General features: G+C 37.9%; 1 protein-coding gene across 3 annotated transcripts in view; it reads left to right on the top strand.

The window, feature by feature from the left end:
• Positions 1–483: 483 nt before the first annotated feature.
• The window catches only part of RTN4 (reticulon 4), a 73103-nt gene continuing 46550 nt past the window's right edge, over positions 484–27036 (top strand). The window contains exons 1-3 of one of the 3 annotated variants that reach the window (XM_019827207.3): positions 484–1302; positions 23684–23740; positions 24412–26802. In XM_019827207.3, coding sequence (XP_019682766.3) covers positions 744–1302; positions 23684–23740; positions 24412–26802 — 3007 coding nt within the window. In that variant the 5' untranslated portion in view covers positions 484–743. The remainder of the gene's footprint in view (positions 1303–23683; positions 23741–24411; positions 26803–27036) is intronic. The other 2 variants (XM_019827208.3, XM_019827209.3) reach the window with 2 other exon arrangements.

The raw sequence follows: 27036 nt of genomic DNA, 5'->3' as shown, positions 1-27036 counted from the left end.
AAAAATTTTTAATTCTTAGTGTATACATAAATCTTTAGGGCCTACTTCACAGTACATTTCTCAACCCTGGGATTTTCCTTTCCTGGGAGGAAAGTTACCACCCCCAGTCCCCCAGGATAACGCCCTTCCGGGGGTGCGGAGCCAAGAACCTCTCGGACCCTTCAGGGCAGACCGCCAGCCCTACCGCACGCTTATGGAGCCCTAGGGCCGCAGGCAGACCTCCAGCTCCAAGACAAGTAGAGACCCCGGCCCAACCCGCAAGTACCCAAGGTGAAGGGTGGGTCTCCCAGCTCCAAGCCCCACCCATCGAAACCACCCCAGCCGGTAGGAGAGAGGAAGTGCAAAAAGCCCCACCCACTTTTCTCTCTTTCTCTTTCCATTGGGCCAGCTGGTTGCCCATCGTCTCCATCCCGTAGCCGATTGGCTCTCTCCCTCCCGCGCCAGACCCTGCCTCTCCCCGCCAGGGAGGGTAAGTCACGCCAAACTGGGCGGAGAATCTGCTGGCCTGTCTCCTTCGCTCGTCTGGGCGGTGGCGGCAACTGGGGACTGGGCGGGTGGCGCATCACGGGCGCGGAGGCAGGAGGAGCAGTCTCATTGTTCCGGGAGCTGTCGCCACTGCAGGTCCCTGGGCTTGTTCGGCCCTGCCCCTCTCAGTCCTCCCCAACCCCCACAACCGCCCGCGGCTCTGAAGAGAAGCGTCCCGTGGAGCCAGCAGCTGCAGCATCATCTCCGACCCGCAAGCCATGGAAGACATGGACCAGTCGCCTCTGGTCTCCTCGTCGTCGGACAGCCCACCCCGGCCTCAGCCCCCGTTCAAGTACCAGTTCGTGAGGGAGCCCGAGGACGAGGAGGAAGACGAGGAGGAAGACGAGGAGGACGAGGACGAGGACTTAGAGGAGCTGGAGGTGCTGGAGAGGAAGCCCGCCGCTGGGCTGTCGGCAGCCCCAGTGCCCACCGCCCCCGCCGCTGGCGCGCCCCTGCTGGACTTCGGCAGTGACTTCGTGCCTCCGGCGCCCCGGGGGCCACTGCCGGCCGCGCCCCCCGCAGCCCCGGAGCGGCCGCCGTCTTGGGACCCGAGCCCTGTGTCGCCCTCGGTGCCCGCGCCATCCCTGCCCTCCGCTGCCGCAGCCTCGCCCTCCAAGCTCCCCGAGGACGATGAGCCTCCGGCCCGTCCTCCTCCTCCTCCCCCGGCCAGCGTGAGCCCCCAGGCCGAGCCCGTGTGGACCCCACCCGCCCCGGCCCCCGCCGCGCCCCCCTCCACCCCGGCCGCACCCAAGCGCAGGGGCTCCTCAGGCTCAGTGGGTGAGTGCCGTGCCCTTACTCCTCGCGCAGTCCCTCGCGCCCTCTGTCCTTTGTGTGCACCCCCAGATGCCTCGGGCGGAGCCCTCCTCTCCGGCCCCGAGGGGCTTTGTCCGTGGACCTTGGGGCGAAGGCGCCCCCGCTGGTGGGAGCCGCCAGGAGCAGGGTGGGGCGGCCGAGGAAACCCGGGCTTGTTCTTTATTGTCTGTCTCGGTATCGGGGAACACGTGCACCCCGTCGGCTCCCGGCTTCTTCCCCATAGTCCCTATCCCTCTGCGTCCCGGAAGTTAGGCATCCACCCCTAATAGGAGCTGGGTTTGTATCGAGGAACTAGGGTTGTGCGTTGGGCTGGCTAGGTTCCCGGGTGAGGATGGAAAGGCCTTGGCGCCCTTAATCTTTTGTCTCCCAGGCTGGGTCATTCCTAGGGAAAAGGCGCAGTTTCGCTGCTAGTCTGTTTGCCAGCGTTGAGCCCTGGACCCCCTCCTCACCTCCCTGGCTTGGGTGGCCCCCTAGCACCTCATCCCCCTCCCTCTCGATTCTTGGCGCTGGTGGGGAGCTGGCCCAGTGGAAAACATCCACACTGACCCAACTGCAGTGACGGGAGAGCGCCTCCAGTGGTGTGGCGCGTGGAGAATTGGGAAGGCCAGAGTTCTGGCAAAGTCCTGGCACCGCCCAGTTTATCCGGGTTGTGATGTGGCGACTCCCTAGCTAAACCGAGCCTGGGAAGTGGGATCTGGGCATTTGTGGCCCGAGGGGAGCAGTTCTGCCAGGGTCTTAGCTGCAGAATGAGACGGATTGCTGTTGCTGTGGTTTAGGCTCTTGATGCATTATAATGAATCCGTAGAGGAAAAAGGCAAAATGGTTGACGTTCTTAAAGAAGAGGAAACCTGTGGATTTTTTGCCGCGAATAGGCCAATTGAATTTGTGGCAGATTTGTCAGGAGCCTTTAATACAATGTTTTGAGACAGATGTTTTCTTGTAGTGGTTAGAAATACTATTTCTTAGAAGTTCTATGTTTTAGGTCGACAGAGACAAATCTGCATAGTTTATAAATGGTTTCCAAATCTTTTCATTCACTTTAGTACCTGATTGTATTTTTTTTTAAAGGAACATTGTTTTACTACCCTTTTCATTTTGGGAAATTGTTTATTTTGGAAGAGAAAAAAAATCAAGTTTGTTAGAGATGTTAAATCTTATTAGACAAGTTACTAGTTTATTAACATGTAGCTTGTTACTTTGGGGACAAAGTGTCCCACCAGCAGTAGGATCTTTCTTAATGCATAAAAGGGCAAGAATCAAGTAGTTTAACTGCCTGCTGAGAAATCTTCATAGCTTTATCGGATTTTAGAAATAGTTCGTTTTCTAGAAGAAGAAAATCAATCTGAGATCACACAGAAAATACATATATTTTTCAGTTCGTTTCTCCACAGCAGTAAAATAAGCCATTTGTGATGTTTCTGAATAACATTTTGATGACACACCCCAAAGCATTAATCAAAACAATAATCATTACACTAAAGATATTAGAAGATGAGGAGTAACACGATTTTTTCTTTTCCTGAGTCAAAAACACATTTAAGAGAACTAAAGTGAGGTAGAATAATATAAAGTAGTAAATTTGCAAATGGGCAGTTTAAGGATTAACAAAAGCATACTAATTTGTCATCTTGTATTCCAATATGGAAACAGGAGTAGGGTTCTGATCTTTGAACATTCGGGATTCAGGAGGTGACAGCATTCGCGGAATTTTGACTTTTGGAATACTAAGTTTGGAAGACAAAGGAGAAAGGATATTGCCTACTCAGGGACTCTTACCTTTATATGGTTCCCTAATTCTGTATTTATGATACCTGTTTAGAAACTTTAGTTGCCTTAGTGAACCGCTGAACATCACGATTATAGTCATGGATAGTTAAACCATTTAGTGAGTCTCAGGTTCTTAACAGTTTATTCATTCATTCAACTGAGACAGGTTCTGTTCTGGGCTATGAGGGTATAGCAATGAACAAGACACATATGCTCCCTATGCAGGGAGTATAGATAATAAGCACATAAATAAGAAACTCAGAATAGTGGTAAGTGTTACGAGGAAAATAAATTGGATGATGGCATGGAAAATTACTGAGGTGTGGGGGGGGAGGGAGTGCCTTTTAAGTAGTGTGGCACTGAGAAAGACCTTTCTGAGGAGGTGAGATTTTAAGCTGCAGATAAACATTTCCAAGCAACCCTCTAGGAGGCAAAAGCCTTGAGGCAGGAATTAGCTTTGGGTGTTTGAAAGTCTAGTAAGACTAATGAAAAAAGCTGGAGAGAGAGTGGTGTAACGTGAGGGTGGGGAGGTGGGCTACACTTAGCTCATTTGGGGTCTCTAATAGGCCATTGTAAAAAGTTTTTTTTTTTTTAATTATTTTAGAAATATACTCTTTAATAATTATATTGTGATTTGAAACAAAAATACAGTTTGAAGATTTAGAGGAACCAAGAGGACTGATGTGAATAAAGACAAGGTGAGAGATGTGCAGAGCATGGTTCAAAACAGACCAGCCCTATGGGAAGAGGGTTATATTTACTGAGTTAGGCAGACTCCTGACACTTGTGCATTTAACATTGTTTACATTATTTTTGAATAATTTTGAATTTTGTTGTTTACTGTCCTTGGAACATCCCCATTGTACAGTAATGAAATGAGATGGAAGCCTCTCACTTGACCATTTTCCATGGAGAAACATTTGGCTTCAAGTTGAAAAGGTGCTTGGTTAATGGGCTTTGAAGGTACTCCAGGGAAATGCTGCATAAAAATTGCATTGAGAGAAATGTAAACATCATTAACAATGACATTGCACTGGCCTTTGGGCATGTTCTAAACCAGTGTTAATTAAGATTGAAAACTCGCGGTAGATCTGGATTCTGAGGGGTATTGGATACTAAATTAAGGTATTGGGGTTTTATTATCCTGTTTTTATCCATGCTCTGCCATCCACAGTTGCTCTTGGTTTTGGTAATTTATATTATGAAACAAAAAATGTTTTTGTTATTGTTTCCAAAATGTAAAAGTTCTTTCATTATTTTTCTCTTTTGTCCTGAATTACTGCTTTACGCATTGTGAGGCCATTGGAGATTATTGAACTGAGGCATGCCATTGTTAAAGCGGTGTTAGAAAAGTGAATTAACGACAGAACTCAAGTTAGGTTGGAAAGAAAAACAGAACTATTTAGAATGCTTTTGCAGGTGTTTTGAAAGAGGTGAGTAGAGCCTGAACTAGTTTACTACTACCTTCAGTCAGTGAAAATGGAATAGAAGGGAAGAATATAAGAAACTCTAAGAAGTAGGATTTTTTTGGCTGCAAATCTCAATTTTTATAGTTAGGTTAAAAAAAGGTTTTATGAAAGAAGAATTGATAGAGCTTGGAGGCAGGGGATGTAAATACAAAGAAAGTGTTGGGGCTTACTAAATCAATTTCAGAGACTGTCCAAATTTGTTAATTGCAATGGACATTTGTATAGAATTGAATATTGCTCGTAAGTATAGTTTATGGCTTGGGACTAAAAATTACTAGTCTTTTATGAAGTCATTTATTATATGATCATGTGTATTGGCATGGGAGCACATAGTAGAAATGCTAAAAGATTTTGAGTGATGTATAGTTTAAATCTTAAGTACTAGTTCTTAATACAAAGGCTAATTGAACAGTGATACTCATTTCTAGGAAGCAGGTGCCTCTAAAGAAGGAACTCTCATGCCCTATCCATTCCCCATCCTACTTTGAAATTGGAATCAAGGTAAAGAACTGATGAATTTACAGATTTGGAATAGTTACTCTTGTTAAGCCATTTCTAATTTTGGACTAGGAATAAAAGTTGGTAACGGTGGTATGCTCCTTATGGATAAGTTAAGTTACGTTTTAGGTTGGCTCATAGGAAGCTCCACGTCAAATGTCAAATCGTTTTTAGTAACTGGCAGACTCCCTCAAACCATTTTCAAATGAAATGATGAGGGGCGCCTGGGTGGCGCAGTCGGTTAAGCGTCCGACTTCAGCCAGGTCACGATCTCGCGGTCCGTGAGTTCGAGCCCCGCGTCAGGCTCTGGGCTGATGGCTCAGAGCCTGGAGCCTGTTTCTGATTCTGTGTCTCCCTCTCTCTGTGCCCCTCCCCCCTTCATGCTCTGTCTCTCTCTGTCCCAAAAATAAATAAACGTTGAAAAAAAAATTAAAAAAAAAATAAATGAAATGATGAATATATTTTGTACCTTTGATAAATAACCTCAGTATGAGTAGTAGTATTTAAAAACATGCTATTTTAGCACTATATCCCTGTAAACTTAGAAGATTTGCTATCTTATATGAAATATTTCTAAAAAGGAGCAAGTATATTATCTATTGTCTAATAATTGGCTCTGTTTTATATGTAGTTATTTCATAATCTCCCTAAAAGCAGTTTATTTGAAACACTGCTGATACAAGGCCCCAAATTAAATGGCACATTTTAAAGGTACTTTGCTAGCCCAGGAAAAGGTACCAAGTGGATGATATTTCTTGATCCTTTACTGAAACTTCTAATTAAGTAGAAGTCAGTGTTGTAGACACATCACTCTTATACTATATTCTTTGATACTTTTTGTTCCTTTTCTAAATATAGACCCTAGAATGTCCCTCTGGGTGTGGCAGCACCAGTAATGAGAACTGTAAGGGCAGACCATAATTCATCAGTGTTTATATGGGTAAATGTGACTTTTGTGGTTAGCTAGTATAGGACATAGGCATGCAAAATGGTGGGACGCAGCTTTACTGATGCTGAGGTCTTCTCACACTGATGGCTTCATCATTCTTTTAAACTCTAAAGGAGGACTTAATAATTTTACATTTAAGTGGTTGGTTTTTTTGTTTTTTGGAATGGTGATTATTATTATTTTTTTAGAAGTAGATCTAAAATTTATTTATTTATTTTGAGAGAGAGAGAGTGCACCCTTGCGCATGTGAGCTGAAGAGAGGCAGAGCGAGAGGGAGAGAGAATCCCAAGAAGGCTCTGTGCTGTCAGTGCAGAGTCCTGTGTGGGGCTCAGTCTTAACCAACTGTGAGATCATGACCTGAGCTGAATGAAGAGAGAGGGAGAGAGAATCCCAGGAAGGCTCTGTGCTGTTAGTGCAGAGTCCTGTGTGGGGCTCAGTCTTACCAACTGTGAGATGATGACCTGAGCTGAATCAAGAGTCCAAGGCTTAACTGAGTCACCCAGACACCTTTAAATGGTGATTATTTTTAAGTATTCTAATAACATTCTATATATGTATCATACTGTATATGGTAGTAGTATGTTTACTTATTTCTGTTCTTTGCCAGACTATATGCTCCTTGAGGAAAGGGGCTATATAACTTTTTTTAAAATATTTTTTTTTAATGTTTGTTTAGTTTTGAGAGAGAGATTGAGAGAGAGTGAGCACGGGAGGGGCATAGGGAAAAGGAGACAGAGGATTCCAAGCAGGCTCTGTGCTGACTGCAGAGAGCCAGATACCGGGGCTTGAACTCAGGAACTGTGAGATCATGACTTCAGCCAAAGTCGGACGCTTAACTGACTGAGCCACCCAGGTGCCCCTGAACATTTTTCTCTTGAGGAAAAAGACTATGTGACATATCTTTACTGTTGATCACAGTGCATTAGATGTGGTGTTGGCACTCAGAGATTTGTTGAATGGATCTGATATTATGGATGTAAACTGATATTATGGATGTATAGTCCTAGAAGTACAATATATTCTCAATAAAAATCATATGAATGAAAGCATTTATTTACATATACAAGGTATATGGATGTTCCATATTTTATTCAGTCAGTCTCTTACAGATAGTTAATTAGGTTGTTTCTCAACTTTGTTACAGATAATGTTGCTATGCACTTATATATATTTCTTTGGGAATACATGCTGTTATATATATATTGTGGGATAAATTCATGCAAGTAGAATTACTGGTTCAAAGGGTATGTGCATTTAAAATGTTGATAAGTGGGGCGCCTGGGTGGCGCAGTCGGTTGAGCGTCCGACTTCAGCCAGGTCACGATCTCGTGGTTCGGGAGTTCGAGCCCCGCGTCGGGCTCTGGGCTGATGGCTCAGAGCCTGGAGCCTGTTTCTGATTCTGTGTCTCCCTCTCTCTCTCTGCCCCTCCCCCGTTCATGCTCTGTCTCTCTCTGTCCCAAAAATAAATAAACGTTGAAAAAAAAATTAAAAAAAAAAAAATAAAATGTTGATAAGTAATGCTGAATTGTATTGCAAAGTTACTGCAACCTCTATTTCCACCAATAATGTGTTTAAAGTACCTTTTTCCTTATGCCTTTGTAAACACAGTGTATTGGTAATCTAGTGAATGGTTTAGCAAATTTTCTTTTTTTTAATTTACATTTCAGAGTATTTTTTGGCATAGGTGCCAGTAACTTTTTTCTGATCACAGCTTTTGCTTATTCTTTTGGGTTTTTGTTCTTACAGATGTAGGAACACTTGATGTATTGTAAGGAAATTAGCATTTTGTTGTGTCCTGAAAACTTTTTTTCATGATTTGTTGTTTGTATTTTGACCTTCAGTATATTTTTTGCAGAAATTTTAAGTAATCACATTTAAGTATCATTTTCTTTTATGCCTTTGAATCATACGAGTCATTGAGTTTAATGTAATTCTTAGAAAGGCCTTCTCTAAGATTGTAAAAATTTCTCCCATGTTTTTTCTTAGTCCTTCCATGATTTTTATGATTTAATTTTAATATTTGATCCTTTCATTATCTGTAGCTTATTTTGTTGTAGAAAGTGAAGTAGTGATATAATTTTATTTTTCAATATGATATCTCATTTGTCCCAACACCATTTGTTGAATCATCCATCTTTACTATTTAGATATGCCACTTTTGTCATATACTTGTATTATCGGTGAAATATTTCCTCTTTTCCATTTCTTTGTCTTTTCATGTATAGGTATCAGACTGTTTTAATTGCTATAACTTTCCAATGAAATGATAGCTGATAGGGCTTTTCCAGAATTATTTCTTCTGGCTATCTGCTTTTTACCTGATCTTTAAAATTTGTTTATTTAATTCCCTCTCCCTCTGTTGAAATTACAGTGGGGCTACATTACATTTAATCATTAATTTAGGGGAAAATTGATATTTTTTTGGACCAGTATTATGTATTTTTCTACAAACACAGTTTTTATTAACCTGTATTTTTTTTAACCTGTATTTTTAAAAATTAGTTTGTAATTATGTGAAATACAGGCTTTAAAAAGTAATTATTAAATACTCTAGCCTGCTTAGTATAAGATACTTGATATGCTGGGTTATATAGATATTTGGACCCCTCTTTTCAGTTAATTATAGATAGACAGGTAAAGAAAGAAATCTTGCTTTTTTATTTCTAAAAAAAAAAACAAAAAACAAAAAAAACCTTGTTTTGAGAAGGGGAGAAACATTTTCTATACTCTCGTAGTATAGAGCTATGGCTACTAAATATTGGACTATTGTTTTAGCAGTCTCTAAATTCTTAAATTTAGAGAGGGCCTTAAGTGGTCCTCTAGTTTTAAGGAAAAACATGATTTCTTTAATAGTTTGTTCTTCCCATTGATGGAATTGTTACCATAGGTGAAGAGGGCTTATAAAGTTTTGTTATTCAAACAAATTTAGCGGTTGTTTGGTTATGTTAGTATTCCCTTGAAGTTCAACGTTAGTTAAAAAATTAGCCTACTCCTTTTCCTTTTCCTTTTTTTTTTTTTTTTTTTTAAGCAATGCTTAGGGCTAAATATGGGGACAAAAAGATGAGTAGAGGTTGTACTTAAGAGAGGCATAGGTAGCAGATTAAGGGAAAAACACAAGTTCCTAGTTGTAAAGAATTTTCTGCTGTCTTAAAACTGGAGGAGCCTTGTGATTGTACTATAGGGATAGTCATAAACTTACCTACTTGTCAACAGCTTTTGTGAAAAGAGAAAAAACCTTAATTGAGTTCTAGGTCAGTCTGCATATTTTTTCTTCAGTTTTACAGATTGACTGGTAAACTTGAGTAGTTGGAAGGTGCCATTATTAAATTTACTTATATTAGTGTTTTGACAGTGCTAGGTAAAGCAACCTAAAGCATTAAAAACATTTTTTTAAGTTACTGGTGTCTTTGATCTCAGAAAAGAAGGGAATTTCCTTTTGAAAAATTTTCTTTTTCTTTGTTCTAAGAAAGTTGTTAAACATGCTTAAACCATGCCTTTAAAACTTCTCAGTCTCGCGGCACCTGGGTGGCTCAGTCGGTTGAGCCTCTGGCTTCGGCTCAGGTCATGATCTCACAGTTTGTGAGTTTGAGCCCCACGTCGGGCTCTGTGCTGACAACGTGGAGCCTGGAGCCTGCTTCAGAGTCTGTCTCCCTCACTTTCTGCCCCTCCCCAACTCATGCTCTGCCTCTTTCTCTCTAAGGAATAAATAAACATTAAAATAAAAAAAATTAAACTTCTCAGTCTCAACTAATCATCATTTTTAAATTATAGAAAGGTTTACTATTCTATCAAGTTCTGATATTCTGGTATTTTAATTTTTATACAAAACAATTTGATGAAAACTTAGGTACTTTTGCTTATATAAGGTGAATTATGAAAATCAGAACTTAGGACATCATATATTTCATTATGTAATGTTTTATAGGCCGTTCTACACTACATAATACAGATATGCTATAAGGATTTGGGCTTTAAGATATCACTTTGAACAAGGACTGAAAAACTACCTTTTACCAGCATACTTTCTCATTTACTCATTCTTATCCCACCAAGCTTTCTTTTGACCTTACTAAAATTTTGTTAGTGAAACATGTTCAGCATGAGCTATAGATAGTTAGCATTGATAGAATCAAATATACATATTTTAATTGCTGTAAGAGTTGTGGATAAAACTAATTAAAATTGCTTCAGTATATAGAATTTTAGTGTGCTTACATTGCCATATCTCTTTTTTGAAGGGATTTTAAAAATTATACTTCTCGTATGGAAAATTCCAAACATAGAGACAGAATAATGAAAGAAACTTGATTAGCTGTCACTGAGCCCCAGTAGCCATCGACCCATGGTCAATCCTACCAATCCCACACCCTCATAAATATTTCATTATGTATTTTGCAAACTGTAACTACTTTGCAAAACATAACCGCAACACTAATCAAATGTTTCCCCAACATATTTAACAAAAATTAATGTCCTCAAATATCCAGCTAGTGTTTATATGTCATAAATGGTCTTTTTGTTTGTTTGTTTGTTTGTTTGTTTGTTTGTTTGTTTGTTTCACGGTGTTTTAAGAAATCAGAATCCAAGGGCACCTGGGTGGCTCAGCTGCTTAAGCCTCTGACTCTTGATTTCAGCTCAGGTCATGCATAATCTCTCATAGGTTCATGGTTTCATGGGTTCAAACTTCACATTGGGCTCTTCACTGGCAGCAGGGAGCCTGCTTGGGATACTCTCTCTCTGCCTTGCTTGTGCTTGCTTGCTCTCTCTGTCCCTCAAAATAAATAAATAAACTTAAAAAAAATCAGAATCTGAAGAAGGTCTACATATTAAAATGGTTTGATTTCAGGCACCTAGGTGGCTCAGTCGATTAAGTTTCTGACTTTGGCTCAGGTCATGATTTCATGGCTCATGAGTTCAAGCCCCATGTGCTGACAGCTCAGAGCCTGGAGTCTCCTTCAGATTCTGTGTGTCTCTCTCTCTGCCCCTCCCCTGCTTATGCGTGCGTGCGCGCGCGCTCTCTCTCTCTCTCAAAAATAAACATTAAAAAAATAATAAAATGGATTGATTTGTTTTATAAGTCTTATTGACTGTCCCTTGTTTGTGTGCACTGTCTCTCCAAAATTTATTTGTTGAAGAATGCTCATATACTTTTTTTCATTTTAATGTTATTTTATTTTTTTATTTTTAAATGCTTATTTATTTATTTTGAGAGAGAACATGCATGTGTAAGTGGGAGAGGGGCAGAGGAGGGAGAGAGAATCTGAAGTAGGCTCCACAGTGTCAGCACAGAGCCTGACACATGGTTTGGTCCCACAAACCAGGAGATCATGACCTGAGCAGAAATCAAGAGTCAGAGGCCTAGCTAACTGAGCCACCCAGGCACCCCTTTGTGTTTTTTATTAAGATATAATTTACATGCAATAAAATGCATAGATCTTAAGTTTTAACAGTTTTGTGTTCTGACAAGTGCGTCCACTCATTGACTCACTGCTGTCAAGATGTAGAACATTTATATCATCCCCAAAAGATCCCTTGGGCCCTTAGTAGTCAGTTCAGTTGAATTCTTGTTCTGTCCTTCTTCCAACTCCCCAATCCCAACAACACTGTTCTGATTTCTTTCACCACAGATTAATTTTGCCTGTTTGTTCCTATTCACATGATGCTATGTAACAGGCAAAATGCATCATGTGAATGGAATCATACAGCATGTACTCTCCTATGATTACTTGCATTAAGTATGTGTTTAAGATTTACCATTGGTGTTGCAGGTCTCAGTAATTTCCTTTTTACCACTAAGTAGTATTCCATGATAAGAGTATACCACAGTTTAATTTTTCATTCACTTGTTGATGGACATATGGATTATTTATAGCTTCTGGCTATTATGAACAAAAGAATGCCATGAACATTCTTATACAGGCCTTTCTGTGAACATATGTTGTCATTTCTCTTGGGTAAAGAGAGTAGAATTGAGTAACCAACTGAGTAACCAGCTAACTTATGGGCTAAGTATATATTTATAAGAAATTGCCAAACAGTTCTCCAAAGTGGTTCCACTTCCATCAGCAATATATGAGAGTTCTGGTGGCTTCACATTCTCAACAACATTTGATATCAGTCTTTTTAACTTTAGCCATTTTAGTGGATATGTAATGATTTCTCATTGTGGTAATTTAGATCTCCCAAATCACTAATGAATGAGAGGACTTTTACATGTTTGTTGGCTACCTGTATATTTTCTTTTGTGATGTGTCTTTTGCTTGCTGTTACATAGCGTTGTAATGTCTTTTTCTGATTTATTGTAGGGAGTTCTTTATATACTCTAGATAAGTCTTTTGTCAGATATATGCATTATGAATATATTCTCCTAATCTGTAGCTTGCTTGTTAATTTTATTTATGGCTTCCTGTTATTTTTATTGATAGTTTCTTTTGGTGAGTGTAATTTTCTAATTTTGAAGAAGTCTTTTAATTTATCAGTTTTTTTCTTTTATGGTTAGTGCTTTTTTTTTTTTTTTTTTTGGCAGATTACAGATACATTTTTTTTCCCTTCCAAGATTTTACTTAAATTCAAGTTAGTTAACATATAGAATAATATTAGTTTCAGGAGTAAAATTTAGTGATTCATCACTTACATATAACACCCAATGCTCATACCAACAAGTGCCTTCCTTAATGCCCATCACCCATTTAGCCCATCCCTCCCACGCAACACTCCTCCAACAACCCTCAGTTTGTTCTCTATATTTAAGAGTCTCTTATGTTTTGCCTGCCTCCCTCTCTGTTTTTATCTGGTTAGTGCTTTCTGTGTGCTGTCCAAAACATCTTTGCCTACTTCAAGGTTGTGAATATTCTGTTTTTTTCTAGAAGCTTTCTTTTAGCTTTTATGTTTATTAAAAAAAAATTTTTTTTTTAAGTTTATTTGGGGAGAGAGCGCGCGCGCACACAAGCACAAGCAGGGGAGGGGCAGAGAGAAGGAGAGACAAAATCCCAAGCAGGGTTGGAGCCATCAGTGTAGAACCGATGAACTGTAAGATCATGACCTGAGGGGAAGTCAGACGCTTAACCAGCTGAGCTACCCAAGTGCCCCAAATAGCTTTTATGTTTAAATCTAATACACATTTTGAATTAATGTTTGTCCGTGGAAGTGTTACAGATCCACATTCATTTTTCCATAAAGATATCCAGTTACCCCGGCAGATTATCTTTTGGAAAGAATTTATCTTTTCTCATTGCTTTGGCACCTTTGTTGAAAATCAGTGACCAGACATACATCTGTTTTGTTCTGTTGATTTATTTTTTCCTATCCTTTTGCCAGTATTAGACTGTTTTGATCGGTATAGTTTTACAAGCTTTAAGTAGTCTTAGAATCAAGTAGTGTGCCTACTCCAAGTGTTACTTTTTATTTTCAAAATAGTTTTGCCCTTTCTATGCCTATTGTATGTGCATATACATTTTAGAATCAGCTTGATCATGTCTACAAAATGTCTGCTTGGAATTTGATTGGTATTGCTTTGAGTCTAAAGAGCAATATGGGGGAAGTTGACATTTGAGGGTTTGGAGCATTATAACAAGCTAACAGGATAGTCTGCCGTAGTTTCTTGAATGCTGGCAGAAGACACAGATACCTGGGTCAGAGATAGAAGACTTTATTACTCAGCAATGTAAATAGCTGGAATATCAGCATTTTCTTGTGCACGTTCCCTATTCCCCATTTCCTGTAGAGCAACACTGGAGAGTGCCAAGTGACACTTATTCTTGCCATGGGCTGAATAAGGAAAGGAACTTAGGGAAACTGAATTGTACGATGTAATAAGTATGCCTGGTGCTCAAAAGGAAGACACATATCTCTGTCTCCAGGATTGTTCCGTATATAAACATCTTTGAAAAGATAGTCAGGAGCAAAGGTGTTCAGTACCCAATCCTTCTGCTTATAAAATGTGCAAAAACACAGGAAGCATAGAGTACTCTTTCCTAACACTTAACATTAAATCTTTCAATCCATGGACATGATGTCTCTTTCTCTCCGTTAAGATCTTTATAATTTCTCAGCAGTGTTTTGTAATTTTGTTTAGAGGTTTTATACGAATAATTTTTGTAAATTAATTTTCTTGTAATATCCTTGTTTAGTTTTGGTACTAATGCATAATTATAGAAGATGTTTTGGGAAGTGTTTGCTCTTTATACATTGAAAGAATTTGTATAAACATCTTTAGATATTTACAGAGTTTAGCAGTTTAGCAGTGAAGCCATTTGGGCTTAGAGTTTTCTTTATGGAGAAGGTTTTAAATTGTAAATATACTCTATTTAAGTGATATAGGGATATTCAGATTTTCTATTTCTGCTTGTGTCACTTTTGGAAGTGTACGCCCTTCAAGGAATTTGTTCTTTCCTTGATGAGTGGACATCAAGGAATTTGCCCACCCATTTGTCTTATTTGTTGGCATAAACTTGTTCATAATCGTTTATGGTTTTATGATCGTTAGTGATAATTCTTTTATTTTTAGTACTTGCTTTTCTTTTCTTTTTCTTGATCATTTTAGGGGTTGTCAATTATCTTCATCTTTTCAAGGAACCAGCTTTTAGTTTCACCGATTTTTCTCTTTTTGGTTGTTTTCTGTATCACAGGATTCTGCTCTTATTTTTATTATTTCTTCTACTTATTTGGGTTTAACTTGGTTTTCTTTCTCTAGTTTCTTAAGGTGGAAACTTTAAAGTTTGAATATAACTCTTTTTTCTCAAAGTGTTTAGAGCTGTGAATTTCTGAGCATTACTTTAGCTATATCCCACAAATTTCCATTATCATTCAATTTAAAATTAAATCTTTAATTTCTTCTGTGTTATTTAGAATTGTGTTGTTTACTTTTCATACATTTGGGGATTTTCCAGATATTTTTGTCTTATTGTAATTTCAGTTTAATTCATGTGGTCAGAGAACATATACTTCATGATTTCAGTCCTTTGAAATTTACTGAGACTTGTTTTATAGACCCAGAAATGGTTAAATTGGTGAATGTACCATGTGTACTTGAGAAGGTTGTGAATTCTGTTGTTGGTTATAGTGCTCTGTAAAAGTCAGTTAGGTTTAGTTCGTTGATAGTATTGTCTAAATCATCTGTATTCTTGGATTGGTGTGTGTATGTGCATGTGTGACTAGTCTGTCAGGTGAGACTTGAATGTTAAAATTTTAAAATAAAATTTGTAGATTTGTCTATGTCTTTCTTTAGTTTTTGCTTCATATATTTCCCATACACTTTAGTGTTGGTGTATCTATTTAGTGTTATGTCTGTTTACTTGTTTATCATTAACTGATGCCCCTCTTTATCTCTGGTAATCTCAAGGTAATACTCTGTCTTAGAATCTGCTTTGCTCAACATTAACATTAAGCACTTCAGATTTTGTAGGGTATATGTTTGGATGATATATATATCCTTTTACATTCTTTTACTTTTAATTACCTATGTTTTTATATTTAAAGTGTGTCCTGTAAAGGGCCAAAGTATGGTTTTTATCTAGTCTAAAAACCTCTGTCTCCTAATTGGATCCATTTACATTCAGTGTAATTATTCATATGGCTCATTTAAATCTTCATTTTCTTGGGCGCTTCGGTGACTCAGTTGGTTGAGCCACCTGGTTGAGCCCAGGCCATGATCTAGCAGTTTGTGAGTTCCAGCCCTGTGTCAAGCTCTATGCTAACAGCTTAGAGCCTGGAGCCTGCTTGGCATTCTGTGTCTCCCTCTCTCTCTGCCCCTCCCCTGCTTGCGCTCTGTCTCTATCAAAAAATAAATAAACATTTAAAAATTAAACATGTTCATTTTCTCTTTGTCTCTTCTGCTTTTGTTCTTTTATACTTTTCTATATTCCTTCCATTCTTTGTCCTTTTATTGTCCTATATTTTGCTTCCACATATATTGCATACAGTAATTAGAGCTTCAGAAATCAATTATTCTTTAAAGAAATTAAGAAATGAGAATAACAATATATTTATCATTTTATGATATTCATCATTTCTTTGAAGAAATTATGGAATGAGAATATTTTGTGTTTACTCAGGTATTTACCAATTTTGTTTTTCTTCATTTGTTCCTGAAGATCCAGGTTACTATCTAGTATCATTTTTCTTCAGTGTGAAGAACTGCATTTAACATTGATTGTAGTACAGGTCTCTTGGTGATAATTTCTTTCAGTTTTTGTTTTCATCTTTTGTTTATCTGATAATACTTTATTCATCTGTATTTTTGAAGGATATTTTTGATGAATACAGTCATATTGTTCATGGTAGTTCTGTTCTCTAAAGTCAAAGAAAACACTTAATTAGCAAATCCTGAATCATTGCCTCAAGGGAAAATACAGGGTTAGATTCCTGTGAACCTCTAGTCACAGTATTGTTACCTGATGAATATATCTTTGTTTCATGTGTGTTTCTATTTAAAGACATGTTACTTAATATACAGTGTTGATTTATCAACATTAAACTCAAGGCGAACAGAACTATAACTTATGCCTGAATGAAGCTCATCTAACACACGTGTTTTCTCTGTAAGGTACATCATGGCCTTCTTGTGGTTAAGAATACTAGCTAGCACTTAAGCACTATTCTGAGTGGCCATTTTAAACAAATCACAAAAATTTAGTGTATGACACTAAATAAACTGCAGAAAGCACACGTATTTGTAGTATGAGAGCTGAAACAGGAAGGCATACGGTTGCCTTGTTTGACGTTACCTGGGAACGTGTTTTAGATGACTGGAATGTTGTGCTGCTCTGCACATGACCACTGCTAAGTATTGATCTGGGGAATATCAATTTAGTACACAATCTGACAAATAGCAGTCAGTGAATAATGATTGTATGTAATTCTAGGTTGGTAGATGTGTCATCATATAAAGATACTATCTTCCGTATTCCATTGTTTCCAGTGGCAGCTGAGGTCATTCTTATTGCTGTTTCTCTACCTATTTCCTTTGTTTTTAAGATTTTCTATATCTTTAGTTTTCAACAGTTTGATCTCTACAATGTATCTCTTTCTGGTTTATTCTACCCAGGGTTCACTGAGCCTTTTGGATCGTGGATTTGGTATTTTCCATCACAGTTGTCAAATTTTAGGCCATTTATATCTTTCCCTTTGTTCCTCCCTCCCTCCCTTCCTCTGCTTCAGTCACTTTTGCCTTCTTTAGGGACTCCAATTACATATACTTTAACTGCTTGATTGTCTTGCCGGTCACTGAGACTCTTCCTTTCTTTTTTTTCCATGCTGTGCTTCAGTTGGGATAGTTCTGTTGATCTTTCTTTAAGCTTATTGATCTTTTCTTCTCCATTGCCCAGTCTGCTTTAAGTCCATCTAGTGGGTTTTTCTTTCACTTAATGTAATTTTCAATCCTAGGATTTTCATTTGGTTCTCTCTTCTATATTTCTCTTCCAGGAGTCTCTCTCCATTCACTTGTTATGTCCATCTTTTACTGTATCTACGTAGGAATATTTTAATAGCTATTGTAATTTTCATTTTAGTGCTTATGAATACAATGTTTACATTATTTCTTTGTTTATATTGGCTGTTTCTCTTATGCTCATATTTTCTTTTCATGTCCAATAATATTTTATTCTACACTGGTTGCCATGGATTTGGTGTTAGTGTTGTTCTGGAAGTCAGTTTGCTGGCAAATCATCTTGACCTTTTCAAACTTTGATTTTAAAGTTAGGGTTTAGAGCAGGGCTTGGCTTTTTTTTTTTTTTTTTTTTTTTTTAAGGGTAAAGCAGTAAATATTTTAAGCTTGTGCATCATGTAGGTTCTTTCCTAAATACTTAAGTTTGCCCTTGTAATGCCAAAGTAGCCATAGAGGATACATCACACAAATTGACATGGCTGTCTTCCAATATAACTTTGGCCCACGAGCCATATTTTGCTAACTCGTGGTCTAAGTCTAGACCAAGTAACCTTTAGTTTAGGGTTAAAGTAATCCTCCTCTTAAGATGTGCCTTTCCTCGGGTCACATTTTTATACTTGGGGTGTTCAGCAAGATCTCTCCACTCTGGCTTCTCAAAAACTTTCGATCATGTCTTCCAGTACAGAGTCTGACCTCCAGAATATACGTTTAGTTCACAACTCTTTCATAGATTCTCTGCTTGGCCTTAGTAGGTCTTGTGCTGTATATGTGTTGCATAGTTCAACCAGAGATTTAAAAGGAATCTCTATCCAGATTCCTGGAGCTCCTTTTCTGTGAAGTTTTCCTTTGTATGTTACCTTGCCCCACAAATTCCAGACAGCTGAGCTGTTAACTCAACTTGGCCAGAGTGTTAGTATTCTTGGGCTCCTTTTCCATGTACTGTAGACAGAGTGCCTTCAAGTAGAAAGCCAGGGCATCATCTGGCATGCTTTCCTCTTCTCAGGAATTATACCCTTCATGTTCATGTACTTCATGTTATCCAGTGTCTCATGACAGTTGCTTCATATATTTTGCCCAGTTTTATAGTTGTTTATATGAGACAAGTTAGTCTGATATAATTATTCTCCTAGCAAAAGTTTTTTTCTGTGACTTTAAAATGAAGTTTATTTCCTGTGCTTTATAAATTACTTATGATTTTTATTGACTGACCAGTTATACTTTTGGCTGAAAAACTGGTTTTGAAATGAACATGTCAAAGAAAATATTTAGTATAAGAGTATGTGAACATTGGTGAGATCGTGATAGCATATTTTGAATTGACCAGTAATAAATTCAAAACTGACATACCACTTTTACTTTTTAATGTTCAAAAAAAAGTTTTTAAATTAAAAATTTTTATTTTAGAGAGAGAGTGTGAGTGGCAGAGAGGGGCAGAGGGAGAGAGAATCTTAAGTAGGCCCCATACTCAGCACAGAGCCATTGGGCTCTATCCCATGACCCTGGGATCATGACTTGAGCTGAAAATCAAGAGTTGGACGCTCAACCAACTGAACCACCCAGGCACCCACCTTTTACTTTTTAAAAAAGTGACTTAAAAAATAAATCTCTTTCGTGAACTTTAATTTTGAAACTGATCCTTGTGTGATGGAAATAATTAGTATTCAAAGCATATAGCCCTGAAGCTTTAGTCTAAATTTACACTCTAGATTTAAGCTTGGGTAAGGAAATGAATCTAGCATCAGGGCTAACAAAGAGGAATAGCTCATTTGGAAAAAGTTTTATGAATGGTATTCATCTTTCATACTGTCGTAAGTATAGTGATTCTGTTCTTTTTACTGAGGGTAATAAGGAAATAAATGTATATCTGTTTGTAGTCACAGTTTAATTATAATTTTCTAGCTTTGTCATTAACTAGCTATGTGACTGAATAAGTCACTTAATTCTCTGAGCTTAGATAACTGGAAATGTTATAGAAAATGAGCAGAAATAAGGATAAGTTTTAAAAAGAAAGTAAAGCTGAATATGGTAAATTTGTGTTTTAGTGGATGTCAGCATTCAGATATGCAGGAGGTGGAGGCGTGGGTTTGGTTGGGAAGAATTATTTATGTTTGATTAACATAGATGGCATGTGAGAAATTGTTGAAATAAGTTTAGACAGTTAAGTGAGGACCGTAAGGTATAGGACCTTATCTGAGAGTTTCAGGTATAATTCAGCAGATAACTGGGAGCTTTTAAATGTTTTGAGCAAGAGAATAAATAGAACTGTCCTGTTAGAAATATTAATTTGATGGCAGTAGAGTAGAGAGACTTAATAGAAAAGTTCTGGCTTCCCTTTTGTGTATTATTTAGTGAAAACTTGTTTTTGTTCATTTAAATATGCCACTGTGTTTTTACTTAGTGTATGTATAATTAAGTCCTTAGTGTTATTTTTTTTGTTTCTTCAAAATAGCACAAATGAGGTTGATGAATAAAGTTTCAATTTCATCCAACAGTTAGAATTTGACATAGTCATAGACAAAGATCATACAAAGAGGGGGACTTGTTTACCGTTTTTGTAAGACCAGTAATATAAATATGTACATAACATGTCTCAGTAATTCAGAATATTATACTTTTAATACAGTGTCCCATATTATAAAGTAGTTTATTCACTTGTGAAAGTCAGGGTCTTTTATAGAAAAAGGAAGACTAACCTAAAATTAGTAATTTTTTTCAAAAGAAGAAAGTAATTAGTAGGCATTTTAGTCTTAAAATTTTGGTAGCTTATGATATGTAAGTGTTGTCAATCAAAATTTTTCTTTAACATCCTTAATTTAGTTTATAAAAATTTTTAAACTTAAGTCCAGGAAGAAAGTACTGCAGGGTAGTTAAAGAAAAGAGCATGGACCTGTATACTCTGGATTCAGGTCTCAGATCCATCATTTTTCAGTTTTGTAACTCTGGGGGAAGTTATCTAAACTCTTAGGCCTGTTTCCTCATCTCTGAAATGAGGATAACAGTAGTACCTACTTCATAGGGTGGTTTTGAGTATTGAAAGAGCATCTGAAAAAAATGCCTGGCCGGCATTACCGTCTCTCTAAATGTTAATTGTATTGTGAAGTAGAAGAAAATAACCAAATATTTCAGATAACTATAGGGTATTTCCTGGATGACAATTTATATTTCAGGAGATCAAACTTGAGGGGCTGATTAAGAAAGAAGACTTCACACCAGTTGCACTTATATTATAAACTCATCCCTCCAAAGATAAAGCACATAACTTAAGAGTTAGACATGTTTACATACTGGCTTTCTGGCCTCCTAGCCCTGAGACTTAGGGCAAGCTGTTTCTTATTCTTCTCCTCTTCCTCCTGCACAACATTTTGAGGGAGGTACTATTATTCTTATTTTACCAATGAGGAAAGGAGGCACAGAGGGGATAAGTAATAACTTTTCTCAGGGTCGCACAGTTGTAAGTGATGAATCTGGGATTTGAACCCAGGCAGTTTGATCCCATGATCCATGATTGCTTCAGGAGAAGTCAGAACAACTGTCCTTCTTCTTGAGGGCCAAATGATAGTGATCTTTTCTGAAATTTTTTTTTTTTTTGCTAACTGCTTTTAGAAATGCAGTTCTTGTTTCATGATTAATTTTGTATTGAATCTCAATGTACAGTTTTTCTTTTTTTCAAAATTTAGTGAATATTTGAAATACCAGTTTATAAACTTTCTCAATTGGTCAAGGGCCAGGAATATAGTTTTTACTATAAGAGAGGTTCTGGTATTAGATAGGAATAAGGATACATTTAAAAAATACTTTAAGTTTTTGGCACAAAATTTTAGTTGTAGTTTGTTTTCCCTCTAATTTTAACAGTAATCAGTAACATGTTTTGAATTCACTTTCCAAGAAGACTGACCTGCATTTGTGGCTTTCAGTTATATTAACTCAGTGAAGAAGACTGCCATTTTGTTAAGGATTTGCTACCTTTTATTTAGATGTAGTAGCTATGTAATTATTTGGTTTTGCTCTTTGATCCCCAAGTCTCAGTTTTATACAAGATTATAATTCATTATTTTAGCTGAAAGGAATTTTCAAATTCCTTTGTTTTACAAATGAGAAACTATGTAACAAATAAGATCACATAGCAAGTCATCTTTAAGAAGGGTGCACACAGGGGCGCCTGGGTGGCTCAGTTGGTTGAGCGTCCGACTTTGGCTCAGGTCATGATCTCACTGCTTGTGGGGTTGAGCCCCACTTTGGGCTCTGTGCTGACAGCTCAGAAACTGGAGCCTGCTTTGGATTCTGTGTTTCCCTCGCTCTCTGCCCCTCCCCCATTCGTGCTCTCTCTCAAAAATAAATAAACATAAAGAAAAAAATGTCTATATGTGTATGTTTTATAAAATCTCATAAGGTGGTGTGTCTTACTGGTTTGGATGAGTTGCCCATCTAACCTATTGTTCTGGGTTATAGGAGACTTTTTAAAAAACACGTATAATGAATTTTCCCTTCGTCACCCCATCTAAGAATCCTTTAGATATGACATCATGTCCAGTGTGGATTTATCTAAAATTTATACAGCATTGTGAATTTAATTCTCTTATTCTTCAAGGGGAATATCCTTAGAAGGTATGTCCACGTTAATGATAGTCACATCTCTGTTTCGTTGTTGATCAACCTTGCCTAGTTTGTCCTTCCAGATACAAATATCCAAATTTTTTAGGTTCTCTCCACTAAAGGAATACCTTCCTGCCATTCTTCAGGCTATCTCAAATTGTTTTTTGCTAGAGGCCTTTCTCTAGTATAAACCACAGAAGACCTTTAGCTCAACATCTCCCAGCTGCAGGTATAAAGTGATGCTGTGCAAGCTTAATATACCAATAGGTACTGCATTAGTCGTCTCAGGCTGCCACATCAGAGTACCACAGACTGTGTGGCTTAAACAACAGAAATTCCTCACAGCTCTGGAGGTTGGAAAGTCTAAGATCAAGATATGGGCAATGTAGGTTTCATTCTGAGGCCTCTTTTCTTGGCTTATAGGTGGCTGTCATCTCACTGTGTGCTCACATGGCTTCTTTATGTTGCTCAGAGAAGAAGAGGAGGAAGGGGGAAGTGGAGGAGCTGTTGTCACACAGGCATGAACAAGCTCTGGTGTCTCTTATAAGGGCACTAACCGTATCAGCCATGGTCCCACCCTCATGACCTCATGTAATCCTAATGACCTCTCTGCATGGCCGCATTTCCAAATGCTATCACACTGGAGGTTAAGGCTTCAACATACGAACTTTCAGCCATGGTCCCACCCTCATGACCTCATGTAATCCTAATGACCTCTCTGCATGGCCGCATTTCCAAATGCTATCACACTGGAGGTTAAGGCTTCAACATACGAACTTTGGGGAGGAGGACACACAAAAAAATTAAGTCCGTAACATATAGTGGCTAAGAAAACGAGCTCTGGAGTTGCATTGCCCTGAGTCTTACTTAGTTATAGATGGAGTGAGTTACTCCTCTGTCAGTCAGTTGTGTTTTTTGTTTCATTTTGTTTTTTTTTTATCTGTTAAATGGGGGATCTTAACCCCACTTATAACAAAGAGTTATAAGGAGTAAAATGAATTCCTGCATGCAAAGAACTTGGTATAACAAGTATCCCTCAGTGTTAATTTTAAACAAAACAAGACTGATGATAATAATTATCTTCCTAATGATAATTAGTATTTTCTTTGCAATTTGGACAGTGGCGCATAGGACTAATATCCTCAAGGAATAGTGCACAGTGACTATTAGAATGTTTTTCTTTAAAGGTAGACAACCTGGAATATAAGAAAATATGCATGATTCTCTGAAAGTGTTCTTCTGAACTGAATATATGCCAATAAAAAAGGATTAAGCAAAAGTAATTATTAATTTTACTCATGCATCTTTTTAATTTTAGGCTTGACTAGGGCAAATAAGTTACCTATCTGAAAATGTGAATAAAAGCTTTGGATGTCATGTTAACTGAGAATAATAATATCTTAAGGTTACTTTGGTTTATGAAATTCTTTAACATAAACATGTTATTGCCTCTTGAAAAACGATAGGTTCTGTGGATATGATTTAATCATCTTTATAATATAAATATATAATGATAATTTAATCCAAATTAATGGTACTACTTTTTCCTTTCCATCTTGGCTTTTTCTTTATAAAAGTTTTGTGTTAACTTATTACAAACTGAACCCTTGCTTGCTCCTCTTATCTTTAGTCTCCTTCAAACTCTGTCTTTATTTCTGCTGAGGTTATATTCTATTTGTTTTTCAGATGAGACACTTTTTGCTCTTCCTGCTGCATCTGAGCCTGTGATACACTCCTCTGCAGGCAAGTTCTTTCTGCTAGCCTTTTATCTTCTGTGTATTCTAACTTTGACTCTTTAGTTTTATTAACTCTGTACAGAGTGGATTCAGTTACTAAAATTTAGCATGGTTCCAAGAATGTTTGTCTATTGAAAAAGTTGAAATGTGCATTTTATATGCTATGTCCAAGAGACAAATGGGCAGAACATGATTAATAATTGGTTATATGTAAGGAATTCTTGGACCCTTGATTTACATTTGTATATTGATTAGTCCTTTTCTCCAAATACAGTTTACTTGCTTATGGCTGAAAGGCTTTCATAGAAATGAATGCCACTCTATCGCATTTAATTATCCAGTGCCTTTTCTATACTGCCACACCCTCTTCTCAATTCTCTTGTCCTCTTCTAGTTAGAAGTAGCTTTTCTCAATTGATTATACTTGAGGTTTTTTTCTTAGACTTGATTTATGTCTTTTCATAGCATGCAATTGCCTCTGTAGCCATGCACGTTTTGACAATAGCTTTAATTCTTTCCGTAATGATTCAAGACTACTTGATTATTATTTATTGTTATTTACATTTAAGTTTAGTTAACAGTAACTCTTTACTAATAGTATTTTGAATCTGTCATAAAACTTGCATTAACTCTGAGAACGCTGGCATTCTCTAACTTTCCTTTCTGTCCATGGTCACAGAAAAAATTATGGACTTGAAGGAGCAGCCAGGTAACACTGTTTCCACTGGTCAAGAGGATTTTCCATCTGTCCTGCTTGAAACTGCTGCTTCTCTTCCTTCTCTGTCTCCCCTCTCAGCTGCTTCTTTTAAAGAACATGAATATCTTGGTAATTTATCAGCAGTATTACCCACTGAAGGAACGCTTCAAGAAACATCAGCAGAAGCTTCTAAAGAGTTCACAGAGAAGGCAAAAAATCCATTTATAGACAGAGATTTAACAGAGTTTTCACAATTGGAATACTCAGAAATGAGAGTTTCATTCGGTGGCTCTCCAAAAGCAGAGTCTGCCATAATATCAAATCCTAGGGAAGAGAATAAGGATGAAAAAGAGGATTTAGTTAGTGATAATATCCTTCGAAATCAACAAGAGTTACCTGTAGCCCTTACTGAATCAGTTAAAGAAGAGGACAAAGTTATGCTTCCAGAAAAAACAAAGGATAGTTTTAATGAAAAGGGAATTGCAGCAGAAGCTCCTATGAGGGAAGAATACGCAGACTTCAAGCCATTTGAACGAGTATGGGACGTGAGAGATACAAGCAAGCAAGATAGTGATGTGTTGGCTGCTGAAGTTAATATAGAGAGCAAGTTGGAGAGTAAAGTGGATAAGAAATGTTTTGCTGATAGCCCTGAACCAACAAATCATGAAAAAGATAGTGAAAGCAGTAATGATGATATTTCTTTTCCCAGTACACCAGAAGCTGTAAAAGATGGTTCAGGAGCATATATCACATGTGCTCCCTTTAACCCGACAGCAGCTGAAAACCTTTCAACAAACATTTTTCCTTTGTTGGCAGATCATACTTCAGAAAATAAGACAGATGAAAAAAAGATAGAAGAAAAAAAGGCCCAAATTGTAACAGAGAAGAATGTTAGTACCAAAGCATCAAATCCTTTCCTTGTAGCAACACAGGATTCTGAGACCGATTATGTCACAACAGATAATTTGTCAAAGGTGACTGAGGAAGCAGTGGCAAACATGGCTGAAGGTCTAACCCCAGATTTAGTACAGGAAGCATGTGAAAGTGAATTGAATGAAGCTACAGGCACGAAGATCGCTTTTGAAACAAAAATGGACTTGGTTCAAACATCAGAAGCTATGCAGGAGTCCCTCTACCCTGTGGCACAGCTTTGCCCATCCTTTGAAGAATCTGAAGCTACTCCGTCACCAGTTTTGCCCGATATTGTTATGGAAGCACCATTAAATTCTGTAGTTCCTAGTGCTGGTGCTTCTGCAGTGCAGCCCACTTCTTCACAATTAGAAGCTCCTTCTTTAGTTAATTACGAAAGCATAAAACCTGAGCTTGAAAATCCCCCACCGTATGAAGAGGCCATGAATGTATCACTAAAAAATGTATCAGGAATAAAGGAAGAAATTAAAGAGCCTGAAAGTATTAAGGTAGCTGTTCAAGAAACAGAAGCTCCTTATATATCTATTGCATGTGATTTAATTAAAGAAACAAAGCTCCCTGCTGAACCAACTTCAGATTTCTCTGATTACTCAGAAATAGCAAAAGTTGCACAGCCAGTGCCTGATCATTCTGAGTTAGTTGAAGATTCCTCACCTGATTCTGAACCAGTTGACTTATTTAGTGATGATTCAATACCTGAAGTTCCACAAAAACAGGATGAAGCTGTGATACTTGTGAGAGAAAATCTGATTGAGACTTCGTCCCAGTCAGTGATAGAACCTGAACATAAGGAAAAACTCAGTGCTTCACTACCACCTGAGGGGGGAAAGCCCTATTTGGAATCTTTTCAGCCCAGGTTAGACACTACAGAAGATACCTTCTTACCCAGTCAAGTTTCAACACTGACCCAAAAGGAGAAAATTCCTTTGCAGATGAAGGAGCTCAGTGCTGCAGTTTATTCAGACGATGGCTTATTTATTGCTAAGGAAGCAAAAATAAGAGAGAGTGAAACATTCTCAGATTCATCTCCAATTGAGATTATAGATGAGTTCCCTACATTTGTCAGTTCTAAAACTGATTCTCCTCCTAAATTAACCACTGACCTAGAAGTATCCCACAAAAGTGAGATCGCTAATGTCCAGGATGAAGCTGGGTCATTACCTTGCTCAGAGTTACCCCATGACCTTTCTTTCAAGAATGTACAACCTAAAGATGAAGATAAAGTCCATGTCCCAGATGAACTCTCCAAAGATAGGTCTGATATTTTGAAGGTGCCCTTACTGCCTCCAGATGTTTCTGCTTTGGCCACTCAAACCGAAATAGGCAGTATAGTGAAACCCAAAGTTCTTGTGAAAGAAGCTGAGAAAAAAACCCCTTCTGATACAGAACAAGAGAACAGATCACCATCTGCTTTATTTTCAGCAGAGCTGAGTAAAACTTCAGGTAATCAGTCCATACATTGTTTTGTACTTTCTTGCTAGCTTTTGACTTACGGAATATTCCACTACATTTTGTGTGGTATATTACATTCATAGTATCTAATATATCACATTGATAAGAATTCTTTACTACTGTTTCAGAAGTTCAGTGTTTTTTTTTTTTTTTTTTTGCACTCACTGTTCGTCCTTGCTCATAACTTTTTCCACACAATTATTTATTGCTCCTTTTTATATTGCA

The sequence above is a fragment of the Felis catus genome, chromosome A3, assembly GCF_018350175.1.
Source record: "Felis catus isolate Fca126 chromosome A3, F.catus_Fca126_mat1.0, whole genome shotgun sequence".
NCBI classification, from domain to species: Eukaryota; Metazoa; Chordata; class Mammalia; order Carnivora; family Felidae; genus Felis; species Felis catus.
The sequence above is the reverse complement of the archived record's forward strand: the minus strand, read 5'-3'. Positions and strand labels throughout refer to the sequence as shown.